Genomic DNA, 21,589 nt, shown 5'->3' on the forward strand with positions numbered 1-21,589 from the left:
CCACAGAGGGAAGCCATTACCGACACCCGGAGACCATCTGTTCTTCCAGAAACCCCAGAATCTCATAGCTGTGCCCCGAAGGGCTTTGTGGCGGGAAAGGGAGATGAATCTGAGTACGAAGCTATGCTCTGTGGACTATCTGTACCCCACGTAGCAATGTGCGTTGCAGGTGTGTGGGGAAGGTTAGGCTCCAATTTGCGATGACACTAAAGTACTCTCAGGGCTCGATGTCTGGCAGGAGCAGCTGTTTCATCACACCAAATGGGAACTCATCACCGCTGCCTTTATTCTCCACCAGAAGGTGACGGGGCATGTGCTGCCTTCAGTCTTTGGAGTCAGAGGAGTGAAATTGAGAGAAATGGTTCACCTCATGTCAATCTCAGTGTGCTCATCGGGGAAAAAGTAGGTTGGCAGTTGTTGGAAAAAGTTTATTTATGAAAGACTTTAAAAAAATCCAACATAGAAATACAATAAAATTTGGGCAGGACAAAGACACCCTCCTCCAAATCCCCCATCTCTGACATAACCTTCCCCAGAGCCCAGCAAAAAAGGGAAAAGAACAGGGGTGGTCTAGGCTGGGTTTAACACAGTTTCTTCCAGAGCCACCTGAGTCACTTGGCCCATCTGTTTCTTTGGAGCATGTCAGGAGTGCCAAGTTTCTAAGCACGTGTTGTCCTTGGGCAAAGCCGAACCAGCAGCTCAGGTTCCAAGGCCGTCCAATTAGGGGTGCAAATGTGAGTCCAGTAGTACTTTGTAACTCACTTCAGCTGGACGGTGGGGAGAGTGCTCTCGTCAGAGAAACCGAGGGTTCATCTGTAGTAGCCATTTAATGGTCTCCAGCAAATAGGCCATGTTGTAGTGCTGGGCAATGCTCTGGAAGATCTTCAGATGCTCCATGAAGGTCTGCATTGGACGGGGACGAGAGGAGACAAAGGGAAGACGGGTTACTTTCAAGCACAGGGTTACTTTAGAGATGGGGCTTGAGTGAGGCACAAAAAGAAGGATACTGAGGCTCTCAGGGAAACAGAAGGAGGTGGCCCAAATGTACCTTGGTAGGCAGGAGGAGGTCAAAGTTCCCGGCGCAGCTGCAGTACACGGGCATGTGGGTGTCCTTAATGCCTTTGCACTTCTGGCACACCTGGAACAGAAATGGCCTTACTCGGGAACAGGGCCGTAGCTTGCTTGGAGCCACCCAGGACTGCACCCGTCCTACTGGAGCAAGCTCAGCAGCTGTTCCCTGAACACAACCACCAAGTCTGATGGACTGGAAGGCTGCTGCCTTTTCTTCTCCCCCAGCCCCAGTGACAGATGGCAAGAATAATCAAGAGTGCTGCATAGAGCAGGGGCGGCCCAACTGTGGCTCTCCGGATATCCATGGACTGCAGTTCCCATGAGCCTCTTCCAACATGTGCTTCAGGGCTCATGGGAATTGTAGTCTACGGGACATCTGGAGAACCACAGTTTGGCTGTTCCTGTCATATAGCAAATAGCTCCTGCTGGAAAGGAAAAGGGAAGCAGAGTGAGGAGAGAACTTGCTTCATATCACCAAACCCTTCATGTCTGATGGTGAGAGATTCCAGGATCCCAGCGCAGTAGAATACTTCACTGTATGACAGACCTGCTTGCAATCGCTGGATTTCAGGCTGTCTGCATGAATGAATGCCCCGCTCATTTTTTTTTAAGAGACAGGAAGAGCAAACTCTCTGCACCAAGAAGATAGACATATTTCAGGGAGAAGCATGCTCACCAAGATTTCTCCACAATATTCTAGTTTTCTAGGCACAATCCGGAATATCACCTAGGAATGGTTCCAACCCTAGGATGAACTGTTGGATCAGAAAGCCCTCCAAGAGGACCACTACTGTTAAACCCACTGAAGCTAGGATAATTAGTAGTGGTTCAGTATTAGGTGCTTAGGACATGAGGGATAAAACTAACCCATAACTCCCAGTCTTGGCTGGAGAACTTGTGAGGCTTTACAATCTACTGTGACCTGGGCTACCCCTCCTCACCAGATCCTGAAGCGTGAAGGCCATCAACTTCTTCTGCAAGGCTTCCACCAGAGCCACCTCGATGGCATCGGAGTCATAGTGGGCGTGGCAATTGGAACACACCCAGTTGGGCAGGACAGAGCCATCCTGGAAGGCAACAGGCACAGAGAGATGGAGGCTTCCAAACTGAGCAAGTCACGCTGGAAGTTATGAAAGGCATCAGGCTGGATCCAGGGACCCCACATGAGACCGCTCATTTAAGCAAAGGGAAACAAGCATAGCGCCAGTGGAGGGCACCCTTCCTCCTGCCTGTGACTTGTGAGAGTCCCTTCTGGTGGGAGGAGTCCCTCCCTCCCCACATTCCAGATCTGCTTTTCTTCATTTTTTTTTGTTTGGCTGGAATGTTTCTTCCCTGCCCATGGCGGAGAGGGCCGGGACCCTGGTTTGAATACCAGCTCTGCCATGGAAGCTCCTCTGGGTGTCCCTGAGACAGTCACTCTCTCAAGCCTAAGCTACCATACAGGGTTGTTGCTGTGAGGATAAAATGGAGGGGGAAATGTTGCTATACGCTGCTTTGGGCCTCCATTGAGGAGAAAAAGGGGATAGAAATATTGAAAGGAATGATTAAGGAATGATTTCAGAATTGAGCTGTTGCAGTTGGCTCTCATTTGACTCACAGATGTCAAATGTTGACCTTGGGCCAGCCACAGATTCTTGGCCAAACAGGTCTCGCAAGATTGTTGTGAAAATACAGCGGAGTAGAGGAGAAAAATGTAAGCAGCTGCTTTGGGTCCCCATTGGGGAGAAAAGCAGAGTATAAATAAAGCAAATAAAAGAGTCACTACATTATTTCTGCCTTGTATTTTGAGCATAATGTAACATATCTCCAACACACTTTGTTTCAGATTTCTGTAACCCCAGACCTATTACACTGCTTATTAACTGACTTATTTTACTGATTGCATTGACTGACAATGTGCAATCCACCTGGAGTTTCAGCGAGAAAGAGAGAATAATAAACAGACTCTTGTCAGCCACCTGGGAAGGCACCAAGGCAATAGCTGCCACATGGCAGGGGATGCTCCTGATGTCAGTTTAAGTAGCTCCATGCAGTAATGCACTTTAACCCACATTCAGGCAGATGACATGAATTCCTCCAGTCACTGAGGAAGTGGGTTTGAAAGAGAGACAACAAGCTGGGAAGATTAAGTCACTGCTGGGATCTTGGTGGCAAGGAGAAGAGGTGATAGCATCAGCCTCCAGTACCTGGGAGAGGGCTGGGTCCTTGCAGAGGTCCAAGTCTCTGCAGAAGTTGCAGTTCCTGCAGATCACCTCCGGGAGAACATAGGAGCGGCAAGGGTCCCGAAACTGGGCGTCTTCTGAGAATTCACCCACTTCGATTAAGCGAAGCAGGTCCCGCTTCAGTTTGCTCACCTGGTTGGTGATGTTAGTATCAAGAGACAATACCTGGGCGAGGAAGAAGGTGGGGAGAAGGAACAGATATGAGCCACCTAGCAACACATCTTGTACTGGAGGAACATTAGCATCGCCTCCCCACTGGAATGTTATAGTCTGTCTGCTCTCACAGGCACTTCACCTGCCTTCTCCTCCCACACCATCTCTCCTAGACTGGGCTCAAGCCAGAGGAGGCTGCAAACCAACATACCCTGGAAAGTCCTCTCACCTGACAGACACATTTAATGAACTCCAGGGCTGGGTTGTTGAACATCAGGTATGATCCAGGCAGGACTGGAAACATCTCTGAAGGCTCTGTGGTGCGGCGAGAACCACTCACTTTCTTCTGGATCTTCTGGGTGATGGTGAAGAAGCTCTGGGTGAGTTCATTGGCAACATATTCCTGTGAGAAGGTGATCATGCCTGGGGGATGGGGACAGAGACATAACAGAGAAATAACATAGATGGGATTGTAACTTGGCAGGCAGACTCAAGCCTCCCCCCATTGCTAAATGGCAAATTCTTATTTCTGGACCATTTCTAGGGCACAAAGACCATCCTTGCACTTTTTCACCTTGCAAGGTAAGCTAATAAGGACCCCATTAAACCGATGGGAAAGAGCAACATGCTAAAAAAAAACCCAGAAAGAGACATTTCAAAAAGTAGTTATTAATATGTTCTCTTGGAAAGGGGAACTCTCCAGATAAAGACGATTAACCAAAACCAAAACACTGGGATGCTGGTATGGAAGCACAAAATAGCTGAAACTAGCATTTATTCATTTATTTATTATATTTATATACTGCCCTCCCCAAAGGCTCAGAGCAGTTCATAGCATAGTAAGTTGACACCTAAGGAGTCTTCAATCTTCAACACAATACCTGTTTAATAGTTCCCAACATGTTTCGCTACAGAGCTGCCCATAGAATGATCCTGAAAGGTGCTATTACTCATCAGCATAGAGCAGATTATGCTCCTAAAGCTAGTCGGGTTTCTATAAGCACTCCTATAACTTTGTGGCCAAGCTGGGATCTAAGCCAGGAGGGGCTCTCTGGCTTGGAGGTTCTCACTTGCTATACTACATAACAATTTATGTAAAGTACATGGAGAGAAGCAGCGTGGCCCTCACCAGGCATAGCACCCGCCTCGGCCGTGGGCTCCTGGGAGACCTGGCTGTTTGTCCGTCTCTTGATGGGGGTGTTCCCAGGAGAGTTACGCCGTATTTCCTCCTTCATGCTCTGGTACACAGCGATGATGTAGGCTAGGAAAGACAACCAAGACTGGTAAAGAGGACAAAGGATCCCTCTCCATGGAAGGAGCAATGACCGCAGCTCCACTTTCCTAGGAGTGGAAGAGCAGTAAGTGTCTGCAGATGCAAACACAGTCCTTTCCAGGGGAAGCAAGCAAGACCCTGCTAGATATGAATAGCCACACGGAAAAGCAGGCAGACCAATGCACTCCAAAGAGCTTTTCCAAGTGCTGAGCAGGCAGCAGAACTGAGGGATGCATAAAGATTCTGAACACTCTGACAGGGCATTATTCCTCCCATGGAAGTGGGAAGCCTTGAACCTCACCTGATACAATCATGAGGAAGTAATTCTGACAAGAAGCTGCCTGAGGCAAGTATTGCATGATGTTCCAGTTGTTTTCTAGCTGTTCTTCCACACCATCTTCTCCTGCTCCTTCTTCTTCATCATCACCCACCTCCTCCCCTTCGCTGCTTTCCTCATCTTCTGCCTCCTTATTGCCCGTATCCTTCTGCAAGAAAGGGTTTAAAATTGGCCTGTGTTTGTCTCTTCCATTCTGAAGCTTCTGGCAACCCACTCGTCTTCTTGATCTCTGGACGGAGCGATTCCCTGCAGAGTCACTATAAGTAAATCTCATTGGGTTCAAAGGCTGCCAACCACCCTTCTCAGCAGGCCTCTTACCTCCCCACTGGGAACACTGGAAGCCACTTTGCCCTTGATCCCACCATAGTTGCCTGGGTCCATCCAGAGCAAGAACTCCCAGCAGCGTGAGAAGGAAATTGTCAAGGAGTGGAAGATTTCCTTTGAATGGATGCTGGAAGAGAAAGGATACATAGACAAGAAAAGGGTAGTTTTCAAGCTGGCGATGGCAAAAACGTTATCCAAACAATATAAACTGTTATAAACAGAACGAGTTCCTAGGCACAACAGCTTAGGTACAACAGAAAAGATGGCAGTTACCCCACCCCAAGAGATGGAGGGTGTGCCTGCTGGAACAAAGTGGGTCTTTCCACTTTCCACTAGATATGTCATCATGAGAACACGAGCTGAGCAAAGCTCATCAGCCAACATCCCACAAAACAGCAGCCCTACTGGATATCAAAGTCCATCAGTCAACATCCTGCCCCATATTGAAGAAATCAAAAGTTAATTATGCAAGAGCTCATGGAGCATCAGTGGCTAAAATGGAAGCCCAGGGTCATTTAAAAAAAATAAAATTGCCAGTCTAAGAGGCCACTATTCTTTTAGCCTGAACTCTCTCTCCCCTTCAATCTGCAATATTGCAGTAATATTGATCAACTTTAAAGAGTTATTGTAAGAACTACTGAAAGAATGCTTTGAACATTATACCAATAACCATAAAACTGTCCATTTGGCATGATTTATTTTAGATACCATGGCATGGGGGTGGCGGCGGCAGTGGACACTGCACAGCCTGAACTGCAGTCTACTACGTCTGTCTAGGATGCCAGGGGGCAGGAAAAGACTACAAATCCCAGACTATGCTGAATCTCCAGAATGCCTTCCTTTGAAGAGGCAGGATTTTATTTTTCCTGGTCTGTTTCAAAGGCCCCGAGCTACAGCCCTCCCTTCCCATGGCACTCCTCCTAACCAGGCACACCTGTTGGTGATGTACTCTACATAGGCGAGGGCATCCTCTATGTGGCGCTTCTTGGTGCACAAGATGATGCGGTTGAAGTTGGCATAAACTACTGAGGATCCAAGGCGCTTGAACTCTGCAACCAATCTGGGGGAGAAAGCAAGAGGTGAAAACAGCAGCCATGCCCATGTGTTTCGAGAACGTGTGGCTTGGTTTCTCCTCTGAGTTCTCTGCACTGGACTGTTCAAAGGAATCTGCATCAGCTCAGGTTTTGATGGTAACTGCAACAAGACAGGGTTAAAGCTGTGATCATTTTCTTCTTTATCCCAGCAAGGCTATCTAGAGGGCTACAGGAAAGATGCAACGAAGTTCTTGGTCAGCTGAACTCTCATAACCCCCACAATACTAGAAACTGGGGTAACTGAAAACAGATTGGAAGCAGGTTTTGGAGAGACAAACACAAGTACTTATTCCACAAATGCCTACAGTAATGTACAGAATTCATTGCTAAAAAGAGCGGAGATACATAAATGGAATATTTTTGTACAGAACATTCTATAGAATTTTTTGTATAGAACATTGTATAGAACATTTTGGCTGCAGAGGAGAGGAGACGCAGTAATGGGTTTAAACTTCAAGTACAACGATATAGGCTAGATATCAGGAAAAAAAATTTCACAGTCAGAGTAGTTCAGCAGTGGAATAGGCTGCCTAAGGAGGTGGTGAGCTCCCCCTCACTGGCAGTCTTCAAGCAAAGGTTGGATACACACTTTTCTTGGATGCTTTAGGATGCTTAGGGCTGATCCTGCGTTGAGCAGGGGGTTGGACTAGATGGCCTGTATGGCCCCTTCCAACTCTATGATTCTATGATTCTAAGAGGAATACCAAATCATAACAGGGGGAAGCCACCTTCATACTTGACTTGTGATGCTCCAGGAATCCAACTGACATCTGTTGAAGTCTGAAAGCTGCAGTAGTTGGACCTTTAGTTTTATCCAACCAGCTACTCTTATGTGGAAGATGAAAATCCAAGAGAACACTGGTCTAAAAAACCCTGATGCCACCAACTAGCCCTTGTGCTGCTAAACGAGATTTGCCTAAATAGCACATAGCGGTATTTGCCCCTTCACACCCCTGCAAGTACCATTCTTTAGGAGGTAAGGGAGAACTCACTGCAAGAACAGCTTCTTCATCATGTTGTGCAGTGTGCGGTGCAGCGCTGGGTCGTAGAGCAAAGATGTTGGTGAACGCAGCCAGCGGTAGAAGTGGATCACCTGGTTATCAGCGTAGACATTGTGGTACTGCGTGATCTCTTTCACCCAGCCTACCACCATGCTCTTCAGGATCCTGTGAAGATGTACAAATTTTTTGTATGACACACACTGAGACAGAAGGTGCCACCCCACCTTTCTGGCCTTCAAACTGCCTTGAGCTTGAGACAGTAAATGGGGGAGTGTTTCCTACTAATTCCAGTATGGATATTGGAGATGGTTCCCTGCAAAAAACTAAGCCACAAGCCATACCTGAAAGTGTGGGAACAGAGGGCTGTTTCATCATAGCTGGCTGGGATGCTGGCCTGGTTCCCTGTGACCATGTCCTCCAGAGATGCCTGCTGGATCACATCAAAGCTGATGCACATGCTGGATGCCCCCTCCATGTCGTTGATGTGGTGCGACTGCAATATGGTGTTCACAGCAAGGCTCTGGATATCCAGTTCCACACACACTGCAGAAGTGCAAAAGAAGAAAGCTCTGGGGCAAGAGGGCATGGGAGTAACTCTACCCTATCCTGGCTGCCAAAATGTGCACCTCCCCCTTCATTCAAAGGAGGCAGAACTGGCCAATATGGTCTTCCCCTCTCCCCAGAGCTGCAGCAAAGGCTTCATTTTAAGCCAGTCAAATTAGGTAGGTAAATGCTAGGTGCCAAAATGCCGTTCTGCCAAGATGGCATGCCATCTTCAGCTTTTTTTCCCCTTGTCAAATTCTGATCATGAAAAGCTGGTATGTTATTTTCCTGCAAATCAGACTGCCATTATTTGTTAGTTTCACCATCACTGGATGTTACCAAGGACAAGCGAAGACTTGACCTATCAACTGCCTGCCCAACCACCCACAAATTCGTGAAGATAGTTGCTCAAGAGTCCTCTTATGCAGTGTAACTGAACTAAATGGCACCAAACAGCAAATCTGGCCAGAGTTTCAGGCACGCTCTAAATGTTATTCCTGAAAAAGGCAGCCTTTTATTTGATGCACTGTGCATCAGAGGGCCAACCATCATTTTATTTTTCTAATTCCATGTAATTCTGGTGGTGGAAAGTGCTGTGAAGTCACAGCTGACTTATGGCATCCCTTTTAGGGGTCTCAAGGCAGGAAACATTCAGAGGTGGTCCACTGCTTGCCTGTGTGATGTGACCCTTGTCTTCCTTGATGGCCTCCCATCGAGATACTAACCACGGTTGACCTTGCTGAGCTTCCAAGATTGGATTAACCTGTGTCATCTAGGTCAGGGTAGTTAACCTGTGGTCCTCCAGATGTTCATGGACTACATTCCCCATGACCCCCTGCCAGCGTTTGCTGACAGGGGCTCATGGGAATTGTAGTCCATGGACATCTGGAGGACCACAAGTTGACTACCCCTGATCTAGGTCACCACCTTCAGAATATTATCTAGCGATGCATAGATGTGACCACATAGCATGCTGGTTTCAACTTCCAGGCTTTATATTTTAGATAGCTGTTCAAGTACAGTTCAAGTACAATAATTCATGACCCCTACTGAGATTCCATGAACATAAGTGAGTGGGTAGGTTTCTGGATCACTTAAAGTTACTCTTGAATCAGATGGATTATCCTCTGGAGCATAGTAGAATGGACACAGGGCAACTTATTTAATCTACCAGAAATACTGAAAGGGGCCAGAATTTTGATGCTGTCCAGGACTGCGGCTGCAGTCTCTTGGCAATGGCAGGATGGACCCTGGACTTGCCTGTCTGATCCAAAACCAGCAGTCCTCCAAGGAGTCGATTTACCAAAGGGCCTGGGCCATGGCAGTCAGGTCTCAGGAGGCTGGCAGGGTGAGCCAGACCCATAGCTGTTAGTGAGGCAGGTCTCAAGAGGCTATCTCAGCAAGCAAGCCTCGCAGGGAGAAACCAGCTTTACACAAGTGTGTTAAATAGGGGAAGAGTAGAGATAGACAAGGCAGACAGCAAATGGGGAGGAAGAGGAGGCACCAGGAGGGGGAACTTGGGTATAAAAGGAATCCAAGCCAGGGAGAAGTACAGTAGCAGGGCTGTGGATGTAAATACACTCTCTACCAGGGACACAGTGATGACTCCATGCGGTATGGAGAATTTGGCTTGGGGAAATGTTCCAGCAAAGGTCCTGAGATGGAGGGAGGTGGTGTTCCTTCAAGCACCCAGGACCATATGTCAAAATGCTTTGGACACTATTCTTTGGAAGAACCTGTTCCCATCAGAGTCTGAGTTAATTGTTCTATTACATACAAAGACTTCCTTTCCTCCCATTACTCACCTGTGGAATAGCAGCCTGGGTGGTTGATCTCTACAGAGACCCTCTCATCAAACTCCATGACCAGGCGGCTGTCATCTGCCTCTTTCCCCCCCAGGTCTGGGCGGGAGGTTGGAGAAAGCCATAACAGATGGTTGTGGCGGTGTAGGTGGCGGGAGAAGAAGAGGTCTGTGCCAAAGGTGGAGATGTCATCAGGAAGGTTCCCAATAGGAATGTGATAGTATCTAGGCAGAGGGGTTTGTGCAGGGAAGAAGACACAAACATCAGCAGAAAGCAGGAACAGAGCTGCAGAAATAAACTTTTAACCATTCTCTAAGCTTTTGTTTAGGTTTCATTGTTGGGTTCCTTATTCAAGTCCTGGGAACCCTCATGGCCTGAAGCATAATTAGATAATTGGGACTGTCTTGTGCTTACCCACTTACAAAGGAACAGATGTGCAACACCAGCTCCTATGACGGGCGGGCAATAAGAATACTCTGGCTCGGCCAGGTTTGGTATAAATACAGAGGAACCTAACAAAAACAATCCACTGATGCCTTAAAGATTAACAACATTTATTCCAGCATGAGCTTTGAGTCAGTGCTTAATTCCTTCAGAAGCCATAGTGTCATGTAGTCATGATTTAATTAATCGTGTAGTCTTATATAGTTCCATAATCTATGCAAGGCTTAACTGCTGGTCAGTTATTGTATCAAAGGTTCAGGACTGATGATTGAGAGACCTTTCATTAGTGTAGCTGAAGAAATAGCAGATTTATTATTATTTTTTTAATTATGTTCTAAAATTTAAAAAGTATGGTTTGAGAGTTTTAATGAGTGATCATCAGGAAATATTCTAGTTCACATGATAGTACGTATATGAATGCATTAGTTTTAGGTTCCAATGATATTACACAGATGTTAAGAGAAGAATGTAACTCTTGTTCTTAACTATCACTTTCTTTGTAAAATATGCCATGTAAGAGTTTGATCAGACTTTTTGCAGCAGCTTCCAGTTAAGAGACTTCATATTTCAGCAAGACTGTCTTATGGCTTTATACAGCCTTCTGCCTATAAGCTTAAAACCTTATTTGACTTATTCTTAAAAGAAAGTGTAATGGTTATGTACTTAGCTCAGATTTATAATGACAGGAAATTGTATTTTAATCATATGTGCTTCCTTTGGAAGCGTTGGCTTAATTTGCACTTGCTATTTTCAAAGGTCTTGCCTACTAAAAAAAATACAATCATTAACTCAATGAAGTTCTTTCATTTTTCTGCTGCAAAGAGACCTGACCAGTAATATTTCATTGTGTCAGAGACACGTCTCTGAAGGTTTGCCTTAAACAGACCTAATGAACGTATTTTATGCTGTATTCAGCAAATGATGCTTTTAACTCAAAGAGCTGAATTCAATGCCAATCTCTTGACTGCGTGTGAATAAAGTAATTATTCAAAGAGGAATGAAAGAAAGACACATCTGAAGAAGTCAACTCTGACTCATGGCGGCTCATGCTGGAATTTCTGAACTTATCAACCTGCCGTATGCTGAGAGAGAACTCTGGTCCATCAGGAGTTGTCACTGTTATCTACTAAGGCTGGCAGTGGTCTCTGGGCCCTCAGGCAGAGAAGCCATTGTCTTACTTCATTACAACAGACAAAATGGCTAACCCTACCTCTCTGGATTAAACACAGAGGGCTTAGACCAGGGGTAGTCAAACTGCGGCCCTCCAGATGTCCATGGACTACAATTCCCATGAGCCCCTGCCAGCGAACGCTGGCAGGGGCTCATGGGAATTGTAGTCCATGGACATCTGGAGGGCCGCAGTTTGACTACCCCTGGCTTAGACCATAGGTGGCTCTCCAGATGTCCATGGATTACACTTACCATGAGCCCCTGCCACTTTGGCCTAGACTCTTTGTCTGCTGCTCTTCAATGCCTGATCTCAATGACCTCAAGGTGAAAAACACAACCTCCAGCTCTACATGAGGACCTGAAGCTGCCTTACACTGACCCAGACCACTGGGCTATCAAGAACCGTACTGTCTACTCATCTCAGTGGAAGTAATTTACAACACTACTACCTGACCCTTTGCCATTAGAGTTGCCAGGACCTGAGCAAGGACCTTCCGACATGCAAGGCCTGAGTCATGGTGTGGCCCTACCACCCATTCCAGAGGTCCCAACGCCTACCTGCTCATCTCAAAGGCCTGGGATAGGCACGTGTCCAGGTTGAGGTAGTGCCGGATCATGCGCCTGGCAGCATGGCGCTGCCAGTCCAGGACTCCGTAGTTGATGTCATCAACTACCTGGACAGGAACCAGCGGGAACTCCTCCAAGACAGGCATCCCATTCACCAACCTCTTCACGTCCCAAGTTGATTGCACAGCAATCAGGGTGGGACCCCTGCGCTCATCCTGACACAGAGAGGAAAGAAGCATTTGAATGATGGGAGTAGAAGGTACATTCAGAGGCAGAAAGGGTCATTTTGTGGGACCCTTCCTGTGAGGCTTTGGACCAGATGACAAATGTTTTGCAGCAATGAAATTTTAGTTTCACCTTGTAGCCCAGCAGAAGACGCTGGATTGCCCTGTAGACTGTCTTGAGGTCTGTCTCAGCCCGCACTTCAAAACTGTGCTTCTCTGGTGGAAGCAAGTCTTGGCCCACCTTCTCCACCATAATGTGATGCTCTGCTGAGTACATACTGGTGAGGTTTGGCATTTGATTGCTCCGTACCTAATTCAAACACACCATGTTAGTCAAGGGAAGGTATGATAGGACTGAAGTATTGGCAGATTAAACATCTGGCCTCCAAGTATAGAGAGGTTTCAAGCAAGATCTCTAGAAATCTGCAAGGCCTATACCATTATTACTACATCTGGCTTTAAAATGATACAATTTGGGTGACACCCCCTCCCCCCCACTGACTAAAAGTCCTCTTTATGACTATCCTCTTGGCTCAGAGATTCTAACTCCTGAATACCCCGGGACCATGGCACTCTCTCCCTTAATGAATTCCATTTCATATTTAAAGGGAAAAAATACTTTGGGGCTCCTTTTGTACATCTCAGGCCAAGAACCAGAGCTCCCTCACCAGTAACAAAAGAAAGTTTGAGAGATCTTTGGCATACCAACGCAATGGGAGAAAGCAGAACAGCTCATAACTGCCAGCCTACAGCAGTCCCAAGGGTGATGAGAGAGGTAATATTAAGAGGATTCACAGTGCATCTCTCCATCATGGAAATGAACTGATAGGCACATGTTAAAGCAAATCAAATGCTGCTTCAGCCAGTCTTGCTTTTCTTCCCTTTTCGTTTTAGGTGGGCTATCTGACATTAAAACATACCGGTGGGGAGGGGCTGGCATGAATGTTCAAGCATTTATCCATTAATGCGTCACCACATCAATTTTTTAAAAGCAAGCCAAAATGGCTCCAGGGATTTGGGGGAAGGGGGGGAGGGGTGCAGCGGAAGAGAAAGGCTTGGTGGTAATATCTGGAGAGGGCAGCCGATCACCATCTTCTGAAAAACTAAGAGGCATCCCCCCCCCCCCCAAGTTCAGCCCTAGAGAGGAAAGGAACGTTTGCCCTGATGACAATGAGGGCATTTCAAGGAAAGCCTAAACATTTCAGAGCGGTCTCCACCCTCGGTTCCAAGAATAACTACCTACAAAATCCTCCCTGGCCTTTCTTCCGAGATCTTACCGTATCTACCACAAAGACAGATGCTTTGCATTGAGAAGGGATGAAGAGGCCAAAGAGCGCCTTCTTGCCTTGGGAGTTGTGATACAGGTAGATGTGCTTGATGCTGCCTGGAAAAGTAGAACGGAGTCATCAGAGCAGAAGGGGACTCCAGCTTAGCAGCACCTACTGTCCTTCTGGTGTGCCTCATTACCTGGCTCTAGGTAGCTGAACTGGGCCAGAGAACGCATCTCCAGATGTTCGAGGTCAAAGGCTTCAGTCTCCCGGCCAGTGAGATGCCTAACTAGATGCCTATTCACCATGCACATGCAGCCCAGGCGGATCAAGGCTCGCATTATTAATGGCACCTGAGAAAGAGGAACCAGCTGTTAAACATACATGATTCACAGCCTGGGTCTGTCGCTACTGACACTTAATAACAGGAGTGTGACTCTAGCTGCCCAGGTGGAACACCTTGAGACTTCTGAAAATATAGGTGGAGCCATAATAGTTGTGCTGAAGAGCTGAAAGTAATCTGAGGAGGTTCTTTTCTAGGAGTGGGCATTATGTTTTTTGTTGGTATTTTTCTGTTTGTGTCTATTGGAGCCAAAAAACTGTGAAACTCCCCCCAAATCCGGAATTTTTCAGAAATCCTGAAATGTTTCAGGGCCAAGAGATTCAAACTGCTATTTTCAGATCTACCCGAAATCCCCAAATATATCTGCGATTTTCTAAGTATTTTTTTTTGGGGGGGGAGGGGGTTTCCCAAGAAAACTCAGATATATTAGGAAGTCAAAATATAATCCCAAAATACTGATAATGTTTGTTTGGGGGTATATTTTCAGGTCTGGTAGATCTGAATGAATACTTTTACTCTTTTCCTTTGGAGTGTATACATACAAATTACAATTCTTCAATCAAACTATCATTCTTCTCTGGAAAAACAAGCAAAACTATTGTCTGGCTGCTACCACCTCTTGTATCAAATAAGCCCATGGGTTACCTGGGTCTCATATACACCCTCAATGTCTGGGGCAGAGAGTCCAGCATTTATTTCATTGATGTGCTCCTGATACATATCCTCAGGCACAGAGTACTCATACAAATTGCAGACAGGGTTCAAGCGAGGCAGAGTTCTGTTCACCTGGCAACAGAACAAAAGGAATCAGAAAATATTCTACAGGCTAGCTTGCATGTTTGAAGGGCAATGAGGAACTCCATCATGCTCCTCCCCGCTATCTTGTGGCACCAGAGCAAGGGATTACTAAACACTCCCAGTGTTAAAGATACAAAATGTTAGGTTAATGGGGCTTTGCTGAACAGCTCACAGAACGGGAAAGATCAGTGGACTGAACTATGGACCTGCAGGAAGTCACCTGTGTTCAGCAGAAGTCCACATTGGAGAAGAAAGAAGGGAGAAAACTCCACCAAAGAGAGTCTCCTCCATCTCCTACAGTCAGAAGATTAAGTCTTTCCTTCTGACTTGGGGCTTAATTTACTTTGTTGTCAGCACTAGATGCATGGTCTCTGCATCTTGCAGTTGTATTCTACGTTCAAAGCAGACAGAGGCTGGGGTAGCCTTTGTGGCAGTGAGGGAATAGGACATGATCCCAATTCACTTATTGCTACATGAGCACCAAGGGCAAAGTGACCATCATGCACTTATGCTCCATCTAGTACAACATACCTCATGCTATGTTGCTGGTCAAGTTCCTGTCTATGCATAATTAGCAGCCAAAGATGTTGAGCATGGATGAAGATACACAGAATTTCAGAATGCTATGGGTCAAGTACTACCACAAGGACTGGAAGCAGGATTGATGGCCAAATATATAGTAAACACAAGATGGCACACGAAGGCAGCAGTTGCATGCCTTGCTCCTCCAAGAGCACCATCTACAATAGACCTTAGTCATTACCTTCCTGCCTTTTCTAACCAAACACCTGCAGAAGATACATTCAAGTGCCTATAATGGATCTTGTTCGAAAACTGTGTGCCCTATGATCATCATAAAATTTTGGATCCAGCCTTGAACAGAAAGCTTTGAAGGCCTGTCTCAACTCTCTCCATCTTCAACATACAACATGTGAGCAAAGCAAATAGACCAACACACCTTCCTGTAGGTAGGGCCCTCTTCTGGTTTAGGGATGCGCTGATTGACGTAGAACATACGTGGGATGTTCAGCTTAAGGCAGTGCAAGTCATTCCCAATCAATGCCCACAGCCTGAACAGGCCCGGCTGGCTAGTCTCAGCAATCTATGGAAGAGAGCAGGTTAGAGAAAGAAAGGAACTTCTGAGACCTGGAGAGGCAAGGTTCACTGTGACAGAGTGTTTTTTGACCTTTTCGCCCACAGAAATTTGCCAACTGAGAAGGAATAGGATTCATATACATAAAACATAGAGCCTCTTGTGGCGCAGGGTGGTAAGGCAGCCAACATGCTGTCTGAAGCTCTGCCCATGAGGCTGGGAGTTTGATCCCAGCAGCCGGCTCAAGGTTGACTCAGCCTTCCATCCTTCCGAGGTCGGTAAAATGAGTACCCAGCTTGCTGGAGGGTAAACGGTAATGACTGGGGAAGGGAATGGCAAACCACCCTGTATTGAGTCTGCCAAGAAAATGCTAGAGGGCGTCACCCCAAGGGTCAGACATGACCCGGTGCTTGCACAGGGGATACCTTTACGTTTTTACATAAAACATACACACACACACACACCCCAAACAGCAACTGCTGTTATCAGTTATATGTCTTTAAATGTTTGGAATTGATATTGTGATTTCAGCATCGGAGTGCACAGCTCTTTGTTCACACAGAAGTCTCCACTAGGCATTGCCTACTATTCTTATTTCTTATTCTATGGGGCCAACATGAAAACTACAGTAGTTATACACCACATTTGCGTCATTAGTAAGGTAATCTCTAACATAGTTTAATATTTGGTAAGTTTTAAAGACACTGAACACTGGTCACACTCTCAAATACTGTGTGAAGGATTCCTCCTATGAGTCTGGGCCAGACCGAAAGTGGTGGAGAGGGTGGCACTCATAAGCTGAGGACACAAAGAAGCCAAAAATGTTTTACATAGGGACAGATTATCCCAAATACTGAATCCTACAAATTAAACAGCTCTATACAAAATAAGCCTGGCCCTTTGTAACTTTGTCTATCTATTGATATCACATTACTGAAATTCTGAAAACATGTTTCCCTATAAAAGTGGCCTCCCATCCATGTGTTGGGACCATCAGGTTCTTGCTTCTTTTCGCCTGCATACTGAGAGGAGTGTTAGAAAGAAGAGCTGTTTTTATATATTGTTTTTCTCTACCAGGAGTCTCAAAGCGGCGTGCAATCATCTTCCCTTTCCTCTCCCCACAACAGACACCCTGTGAGGTAGGAGAGGCTGAGAATGCTTTCATAGGACTGCTCAGTCAGAACAGCTCTATCAGCGCTGTGACGAGTCCAAGATTACACCACTGGTTGCATTTGAATGAATGGGGAATCAAACCCAGCTCACCAGCTTAGAAGCTGCTGCTCTTAACCACTACATCAAGCTGGCAAGAAGAACGCACTCAAAAATTAAGAGGACTTCTTCCCAGCTCTTCTGTCCTTGGCTCATTTTGCACTATATTTCCTGGTTCTTAGCATGAGTTTCCCAGTTCTCTCATTCTGCTGCCTGTAGGCTTAAGCACCCATGAAGTCTTAACTCTGGCTGTTCTAGTTCCTGTCATGTGTCACTGCCTGACAGTAGCCTTTTCGGTTCAAAGGGTGGGGTGGGGGGAAGAGGACAGGTCATTGGCCTGTTCAAGACCAACAAATAATACACATCACACATCTATTGTTAACTAAATGGATGTGATGCCCCCAGACAATTCAGGCGCCAACAAATTGACTTGCCCAACAAACCTGTTTGCTTGGATACCTTTTAAAGCAAATTTCAATTTCCAGATACAAAGCTCAGAGACGGAAGCTATTGTGAGGGCTGCAAGGCGGCCAGCGTGGCCTCCAGGGAACATCCTCCAATAACTAAGCAGCCAGCCATCAGCAGAAAGCTGAGCAGTGGCACTGAATCACTGTTTGCCTGCAGAAGCTTCCTTTGCACTATGGTGTAGAGGCCAGCCTGCTGCATTAGGATTTGTGAGATCTGGGTTCAGATCTCCACTCTCCCATGAAAATTCACTGGGTGACTTTGAGCCAGTCATACACATTTATCTTAGTCTTACAGAGCTGTTATGAGGATAAAACAGGGGGAGAGGAAGGGTCAGATAAAAATGCACTAAATAAATAGATGTGCATTCTCTGTGAGAGGAGTGACTTTTTAAGGTACGGAGAAGACATGGATATAGAGATGGAAGATCTCTGGGTCTGCTGATAGGTAGTGTCCCTGCAGATGATTCTATGGTTTTATTTGCTTCCTCAGGAACTAGATTTTTACTGTTATGGACTTCGGAAGACAAATTTAGTTCACTACTATTATTTTTATTACGACTACTAGTCTCATATAACAATTATTGGAAGCCCAAAATGCTTTCCTATACATCAATGACCGCTTTCAGTAAGCTCAGGGAAAAAGCCTGTATCTTCTGGGATTTTCTTGTTCATAACAGTCTCTGTCTGAATTTGAGGGAGGAGGTCGGTGCCCTTGCAGGAGATACTGCTGGGATGTGCAAGCCAAAGGGGACAAAAGGAGAGAGCCTTGCTCAAATACTTGTCTGAGCAATTTCCTGGGAAGCAATGGCCATTTGCAAATAGGGACAGAGAAACAGGAAGTGGGCACACTTTGGGAGCTCTGGGGGAATCAATCTCCTGCAGTTCTATAATGGAGTGAAGGAAGAGAAAGGAAGGAGAGCAAAACGGGCCAGCTCACTCCTCTTTGCCGGAAGCCAGTGAGACCTGCTGGCAGAGACAAAGAATAGAATATTAGCACAGCCAATGCCCCAGCTGCTGTCATTCTGCCACACCAGTAGCTCTAGTGCAGAGATGGCCAAACTGTGGCTCTCCAGATGTCCATGGACTGCAATTGCCATAAGCATCCTTGGACATCTGGAGAGCCAGAGATTGGCCATGCTCACCCTAGTGTACGTTTGGGAAAGAAGATCATTTCTGTCTATTCAGTCTAGGCCTCCCCACACTGTATTATGCTCAGAGCAGGTTATCTGCACCCAAGTATCACAGCTCTCCACATTTTGCAAATGGTTCCCTCAACGTGCCTTACCTGCACGATTTGCCACGGTATGTCTAAGATGCTGCGTGCCGTCCTGCGCAAGTAGCTGCCTAGGCCTCTGGCGGGACCGTCCCGGATCAGCCCCCCACCCAGGACTGCCTCGCCGTCTGCCAACCGCCGCCTTTTCCGGCGCTCGAGGCGCTGCCGAGCCTGCAGCTCCCACTTCTTCTTGTGGTACCGCAGCCAGACCAGGCGCTCTTCCTGTCGGGAGAGAGGTAGAGAGAGACATGCTGTTGGCCACACTCTTTAATAATCCTGTTATGTAAATGGAAAATATGGAATATGTATAAAATAATTTACTGATAGGCAGATTCTGTAATTTAAAGTGTAATCAACATATTGAACCAAGGATAATCCCACCCCTGGCATTTATATAAGCCCAACTGTATATACCCTAAGAGAACTAATCGTTTGTCTTTCCCTTACCCAATATCAATTAATATTATTCTATTTTCTCAAGAAAATGCCCAGGAACAAAACAGTCTTTTACCCTCTGGTGGCTATCCTAGACACAGGGCAACGACATTACTTGCCTTTGTGGTGCCAGTGGGTGGGGGTGGTCCCAGAATCTCTCTCCAGGACTGAGTTAATTCCAGATTCTGGGACTGCAGCTGGCTCTCCTCAGCTGTAGGGATGCGTTTGCGTTTGCTTGACAGGGGGACCTTTGGTTGCGAAGGCTTGGCAATCCCAAAATCTTCCATGTCAGTCGTCTGTGTGTATTGAGTGTCCTCTTGCAGCACACTGGCAGTGACCTGAGTGGAAAACACAACAGCAAGTCAGACCCAGCTGACGGAGAAGGCTGTGAAGGGGTTCTTCAGGCTTTTGGTAATCCCAGTAGAATGTTCCATGACAGTCCTATTGCTGTTAAAGAAGGCAGAGCCAGAAAAGGTGAGAGGGAAGGAATGATAAGGATGGGTCTCTTTTTGCTGGAACTGACTAATCAGAAGATCATTTGCAAAGCCTAGCCTTCAAAGCAAAGTGGGAGGAATAATCCAGTTCCAGATTGCTTCATCTTGGGAGCAGAAATGGTTTGAAGACTTATTAGGTGTAGTCATTCTAGTACTGGATAGGGAGGCTGGGTCCACCCAGCCATGACACCTGCCAGCCAACTTTGGCCTTATCACTCTCTCTCTCAGCCTAACCTACCTCACAAAGTTGTTGTGAGGATAAAATAGAAGAGGAGGGAAAGATTTACTCCACTCAGCTCCTTGGAAGTCAGGAAAAAAGCAAGGGAGGGGCCCTCCCCAACCTTCTCACTCAAAACGTCATACTGTTGAGGCTGCTTTTCATTTAGAGAATAAAAAAACTAGCACAGTTGTTAAATTTATATTTAACAACTGCCAGTTTACTTTTCAGGACTTTGGTCGTCTTCTGCTTACCTGTCTCTTGCCCTCACTTGTGAACAGTTCACTGATTTTCTTCTGCTTGTAGACATCATTTTTCTCCAAGAGTTTCTTGTGTAGCCAGTCAGGATGGCGGACCCGAGGAACTGGGTTCTTCACCTGGCAGGAAACTCTGGATTACTTTTCTGGCAGCTGCTCTTTGTTTGCTTTAGCCTTGCCAGGACCCCACCACTGATTCAAAACCCCAAATGTTCTCTCTAAGATTTACTCCAATATAATCAAAACGGGGTCCTAGGTAATAAACTCATTTTCCAGGAGCTTCCTCAATGATTACTCCTAAGTGCAATAAAATAATTATACATTATTTTAGTAACATAATTTTCTCGATATTGGAATAAATCTTAGAGAGAACATTTGGGATTTTGAAGCATTTATTTATCAGCCTTTCGATTTCCTCGGTTTCTTCGTATGAACAATCCTAGCCATATCATTAAGACAGCATGAACAAAGGATACTGTATAGATATGCACAAATCGAGAGCTCCCATGAACCCATGGAACTCTTGTGAATTTGGTCTGCATTTGATATAGTGCAGAGGCCAGCTATAGGGAAGCCACCACTTGTAGATGGGTCAGCTCAGCCTACATACTAGGCCAGGCTTTCTCATCCAGGGTTTTGTGATGGCCCCAGAAGCGTATCATGAATGGTTGGGAGTTAATTAATTTTTTAATATATTTAAAACAATTTCTAAACATTTATCCGGTGATATGACCATATATGGTCATGCAAACCTCCCTCCCCTCCCAAAATGGCCAATGATGGGCCTGGAGGGGGTGGGAAGGGGAGGAGCCCCGAGTAGGCATGTACACAGCTCTGCTTCCCAACCACATTCTGTATAATTGCGCAACTTTAGGGTTTCTTGAAACCCAAAGAATGTTTCAAGGGTTTATCAATGGTAAAAATGTTGAGAACGGTTGCATTAGGCTTCTCATGCTTGCAATGAACTACTGGATCAAGGCAACAGAGTTTAATAGTATAGCTCATCAAACCAGGGCTCTTCTGAAAGTTCAGGCCCCCACTAATCATTCTCCCCTCTCCTCAGTCACCTGCTGCAGTGCTGCTGGGATGGTGATAATTTTCTGGATGGTGCTGCCCAGTCTCTCAATGTAGTAGTCCCAATCAAGGATCTGCAATCAGATATAGAGAACTGTGGTTAAGCAACAAGGAGAAAGAAGAAAAAGGCTTGTGTAGGGGAACACCCCCCCTTCACCTTGTGCATCAAAGCCAGGATCAATGGACAACCCTGAAAACTTACCGTTCGGATGTCAAAATCCTGCAGTGAAGGGCTCTTCAGCCATTTTCGAAGATAGTGCCTTCGTACTGAGAGTTCTGCCTGGAAAATTGCCAGTGGGATGGCCCTGGGCAAAACAAAGGGCACATTACTATTACTAGTTCAAGAGGGGTCCTGAAGACACGCAGAGAGCCCTCCAGGCTTTTTCAACCTGCCAGTCATCAGGGAGGTTGACCTTGGCTCCTTGTTTTAGCCTGT

The 21,589-nt window shown here is 46.2% G+C and overlaps 1 protein-coding gene across 2 annotated transcripts in view; it reads right to left on the reverse strand.

Annotated features, from left to right (window-relative positions):
• Positions 1-397: 397 nt before the first annotated feature.
• POLE (DNA polymerase epsilon, catalytic subunit) overlaps positions 398-21,589 on the reverse strand; it is a 50,202-nt gene continuing 29,010 nt past the window's right edge. The window contains exons 27-49 of one of the 2 annotated variants that reach the window (XM_077307458.1): positions 21,356-21,458; positions 21,147-21,227; positions 20,077-20,199; positions 19,227-19,449; positions 18,689-18,894; positions 15,593-15,736; positions 14,482-14,622; positions 13,693-13,846; positions 13,503-13,609; positions 12,359-12,535; positions 11,993-12,216; positions 9,824-10,044; positions 7,817-8,018; positions 7,467-7,640; positions 6,315-6,440; positions 5,375-5,507; positions 5,021-5,204; positions 4,576-4,707; positions 3,676-3,869; positions 3,258-3,458; positions 2,013-2,138; positions 1,049-1,138; positions 398-903 (exon numbers count right to left, since the gene is read on the reverse strand). In XM_077307458.1, the coding sequence (XP_077163573.1) occupies positions 793-903; positions 1,049-1,138; positions 2,013-2,138; positions 3,258-3,458; positions 3,676-3,869; positions 4,576-4,707; positions 5,021-5,204; positions 5,375-5,507; positions 6,315-6,440; positions 7,467-7,640; positions 7,817-8,018; positions 9,824-10,044; positions 11,993-12,216; positions 12,359-12,535; positions 13,503-13,609; positions 13,693-13,846; positions 14,482-14,622; positions 15,593-15,736; positions 18,689-18,894; positions 19,227-19,449; positions 20,077-20,199; positions 21,147-21,227; positions 21,356-21,458 (3,577 nt within the window). In that variant the 3' untranslated portion in view covers positions 398-792. Of the gene's footprint in view, positions 904-1,048; positions 1,139-2,012; positions 2,139-3,257; positions 3,459-3,675; positions 3,870-4,575; positions 4,708-5,020; positions 5,205-5,374; positions 5,508-6,314; positions 6,441-7,466; positions 7,641-7,816; positions 8,019-9,823; positions 10,045-11,992; positions 12,217-12,358; positions 12,536-13,502; positions 13,610-13,692; positions 13,847-14,481; positions 14,623-15,592; positions 15,737-18,688; positions 18,899-19,226; positions 19,450-20,076; positions 20,200-21,146; positions 21,228-21,355; positions 21,459-21,589 lie in introns of both variants that reach the window. The other variant, XM_077307457.1, reaches the window with a different exon arrangement.

The sequence above is a fragment of the Paroedura picta genome, chromosome 13 (assembly GCF_049243985.1).
Source record: "Paroedura picta isolate Pp20150507F chromosome 13, Ppicta_v3.0, whole genome shotgun sequence".
Lineage (NCBI taxonomy): Eukaryota > Metazoa > Chordata > Lepidosauria > Squamata > Gekkonidae > Paroedura > Paroedura picta.